This window comes from Lampris incognitus, chromosome 14, assembly GCF_029633865.1.
Source record: "Lampris incognitus isolate fLamInc1 chromosome 14, fLamInc1.hap2, whole genome shotgun sequence".
Taxonomy (NCBI): domain Eukaryota; kingdom Metazoa; phylum Chordata; class Actinopteri; order Lampriformes; family Lampridae; genus Lampris; species Lampris incognitus.
Window position 1 is genome coordinate 4,146,000 of NC_079224.1, and position 3,392 is coordinate 4,149,391.

Sequence of the window (3,392 nt, forward strand, 5' to 3'; positions counted from 1 at the left end):
GCAATAGAACCAGAACCAGAACCAGAATACTTTATTCATGCCCGAGGGGAATTGGGTTCTATAACAGACACTCACGTTCTAGTAGGGAAAAAAACAAACTAAAAACTAACAAGATGACATGAAAATAGAAACAAGAAAACAGAAACAAATAGAAAATAAGAAAAATAAATAAGGACAAAATATATCAACAAGCGTGGTGCACGTAACACCCTGTCTATACTGCACTACCGCAGCACACAACAGACACTGACCAACTGACCACACTGATTAACTGACCACACTGATTAACTGACCACACTGACCAACTGATTAACTAACCACACTGACCAACTGACCACACTGATTAACTAACCACACTGACCAACTGACCACACTGACCACACTGATTAACTGACCACACTGACCAACTGACCACACTGATTAACTAACCACACTGACCAACTGACCACACTGACCACACTGATTAACTAACCACACTGATTAACTGACCACACTGACCACACTGACCAACTGACCACACTGACCACACTGATTAACTGACCACACTGACCAACTGACCACACTGATTAACTAACCACACTGACCAACTGACCACACTGATTAACTAACCACACTGATTAACTAACCACACTGATTAACTGACCACACTGATTAACTGACCACACCGACCAACTGACCAACTGACCACACTGATCAACTGACCACACTGATTACCTGACCACACTGATTAACTGACCACACTGACCAACTGACCACACTGAAGAGAGGAGCAGCAGACAAGATGAAAACCGACGTGTTGCTTTTGGTCGGCCAGGAAACTGCTTTTGCTCGGTCTTTCCTAAACAACCCGCAACAACGGACACAAAACTGTAATTATTATTCCACGGAGTGTTCTGTCAGTAGTACCACATGAGGTGTTCTGTTAGTAGTACTAACAGTAGTACTGTCAGTAGTACTACATGAGGTGTCCTGTCAGCAGTACTACATGAAGTGTCCTGTCAGCAGTACTACATGAGGTGTTCTGTCAGCAGTACTACATGAGGTGTTCTGTCAGTAGTACTACATGAGGTGTTCTGTCAGTAGTACTACATGAGGTGTTCTGTCAGTAGTACTACATGAGGTGTTCTGTCAGCAGTACAACATGAGGTGTTCTGTCAGCAGTACTACATGAGGTGTTCTGTCAGTAGTACAACGTTACGCGTCCAGCTGAACAACGCTTCACGTTGTCCGTGGACTTCATAAGTAGCTGAACAGATAAATGAACAAATAGCGAGCTGGACGAAGTCCGTTAGAGACCTGCAGTTAGAGACCTGCAGTTCGAGACCTGCAGTTCGAGACCTGCAGCAGACGCAGGGGACGCGGAGCGGGGCGCAGACGGACGAGGTCCACCTCTAGACGCGCCTCACGGACTGAGCTGTGATTGGTTGGCGCTCCTGGCAAACGGCACGCGACTATGGATGTCGCTATAAAGAAGCCTCGCGTGGCGGTTCTTCAGCTTCAGCTAAGTGTCGGTCCTCCAGCAGGGACCAGGGGAGCAGAAGTCCTCCAGCAGGAGCCAGGGGAGCAGAGCTGGTGTGAAACAAAGACAGACAGGAAGCCTTGCTCGCTCCTATTGTTATCGGGACTGCAACCCAAGGAAAAGGAGACGAAGACAAAGATGGACAGTGTCTTGGACCCTTTCTCCGGGCTGGACGCTTTCTCATCCCCTCCTTACTTTGATGACGACGAGTTTTTCACTGACCAGTCTTCCAGAGACGGACACTTGGACACGGACGACTTTTTGGACGAGGACGTCGACTTTCTTAACAACCACTTCCAAGACTATTACAGCAAGGACAGCGGTACCAGAGCGGCGCTCCATGATGGGGACTATGACATCGGCAACTTTTCCTTCTCCTCCTCTTCCTCCACCTTCTCGTACGGCTGCGCCGACAGCACTCCGGAGCTCTCGCCCCAGATGAGGAGTCACCACGGCGGGCCGCTGCTGAAGCGCAGGAGGCGGCTGAGATCCGAGGTGGAGGTCCAGCAGCTGAGACAGGCGGCCAACGTCAGGGAGCGGCGGCGGATGCAGTCCATCAACGACGCCTTCGAGGGGCTGCGCTCGCACATCCCCACGCTGCCCTACGAGAAGCGCCTGTCCAAGGTGGACACGCTGCGCCTCGCCATCGGCTACATCAACTTCCTCGCCGAGCTCGTGCAGTCGGACATGCCCATCAGGAACTCGAACAACGAAGCGCACACGCCGCCCAAGAAGGTCATCATATGTCACCGAGGCACCACCAGTACGTTGCCGTTACGCGGAACATACACACTTCCGTCCTGTGTCACACGGTTCGAGCGCGCAAATAAAAGCTCCTGTAGTCTGTAGTGCACTGATGATGAGGATGTGAAGAAGAAACGAATTGCACTTGCCAGTCTGCAGACATGTAGTCTACTTTCTACAGGCATGTAGTCTAGTTTCTACAGACATGTAGTCTAGTTTCTACAGACATGTAGTCTAGTTTCTACAGACATGTAGTTTCTACAGACCTGTAGTTTCTACAGACCTGTAGTCTACTTTATACAGACCTGTAGTTTCTACAGACCTGTAGTCTAGTTTCTACAGACATGTAGTCTAGTTTCTACAGACATGTAGTTTCTACAGACACGTAGTCTAGTTTCTACAGACATGTAGTCTAGTTTCTACAGACCTGTAGTCTAGTTTCTACAGACATGTAGTCTAGTTTCTACAGACATAAAGACGAGGGGCTGATTATGGTCGTACTGACAGTAGAATCTCATCTTTATTTACCACTTTGTGTCTGTCATCCTGCAGGGTCTCCCTCTCCCAGCGACCCGGACTATGGTCTGCCGCCTCTGGCCGGCCACTCGCTGTCGTGGACGGACGAGAAGCAGCTGCGGGACAAGAACATTATTCGGACAGCAAAGGTCTGGACCCCCGAAGACCCCCGGAAACTTCACATGAAATCCTCCCTCACCAACATAGAAAACCAACCTCCCTTCGGCCTGGTGTCCTGAAGACAAGAGACACGGACTGTCTGGGCACGGACACACCGGAGTACAGACGGTCACTGTCTGGGCACGGACACACCGGAGGACAGACGGGCACTGTCTCGGCACGGACACACCGGAGGACAGACGGGCACTGTCTCGGCACGGACACACCGGAGGACAGACGGGTCGGTGAAAAACGTAAAAGCCGCATCTTCAGCTGGAAAGGCAACAGGTGCTTTGGGAAAGGCACAACATGTGAGAACAAGAAGCAGGCGGAGGCTTTACGCGCGGTGCGGAATGGCAACACTGCACGTGCGTTGTGTGACGCACGGCCGAGTCCGGTTTAGTAAACGTTACTTTGATGTTCTTAATTATTATAATTCAGGCAACTGGCAATC

The 3,392-nt window shown here is 50.3% G+C and overlaps 1 protein-coding gene across 1 annotated transcript; it reads left to right on the top strand.

Annotated features, from left to right (window-relative positions):
* Positions 1–1,515: 1,515 nt before the first annotated feature.
* ptf1a (pancreas associated transcription factor 1a) lies at positions 1,516–3,093 on the top strand. Its single transcript, XM_056293750.1, has 2 exons — positions 1,516–2,282; positions 2,816–3,093. Exons 1-2 carry the CDS (start codon positions 1,658–1,660, stop codon positions 3,016–3,018), a joined length of 828 nt encoding a protein of 275 aa, XP_056149725.1. The 5' UTR covers positions 1,516–1,657; the 3' UTR covers positions 3,019–3,093.
* Positions 3,094–3,392: the final 299 nt, after the last annotated feature.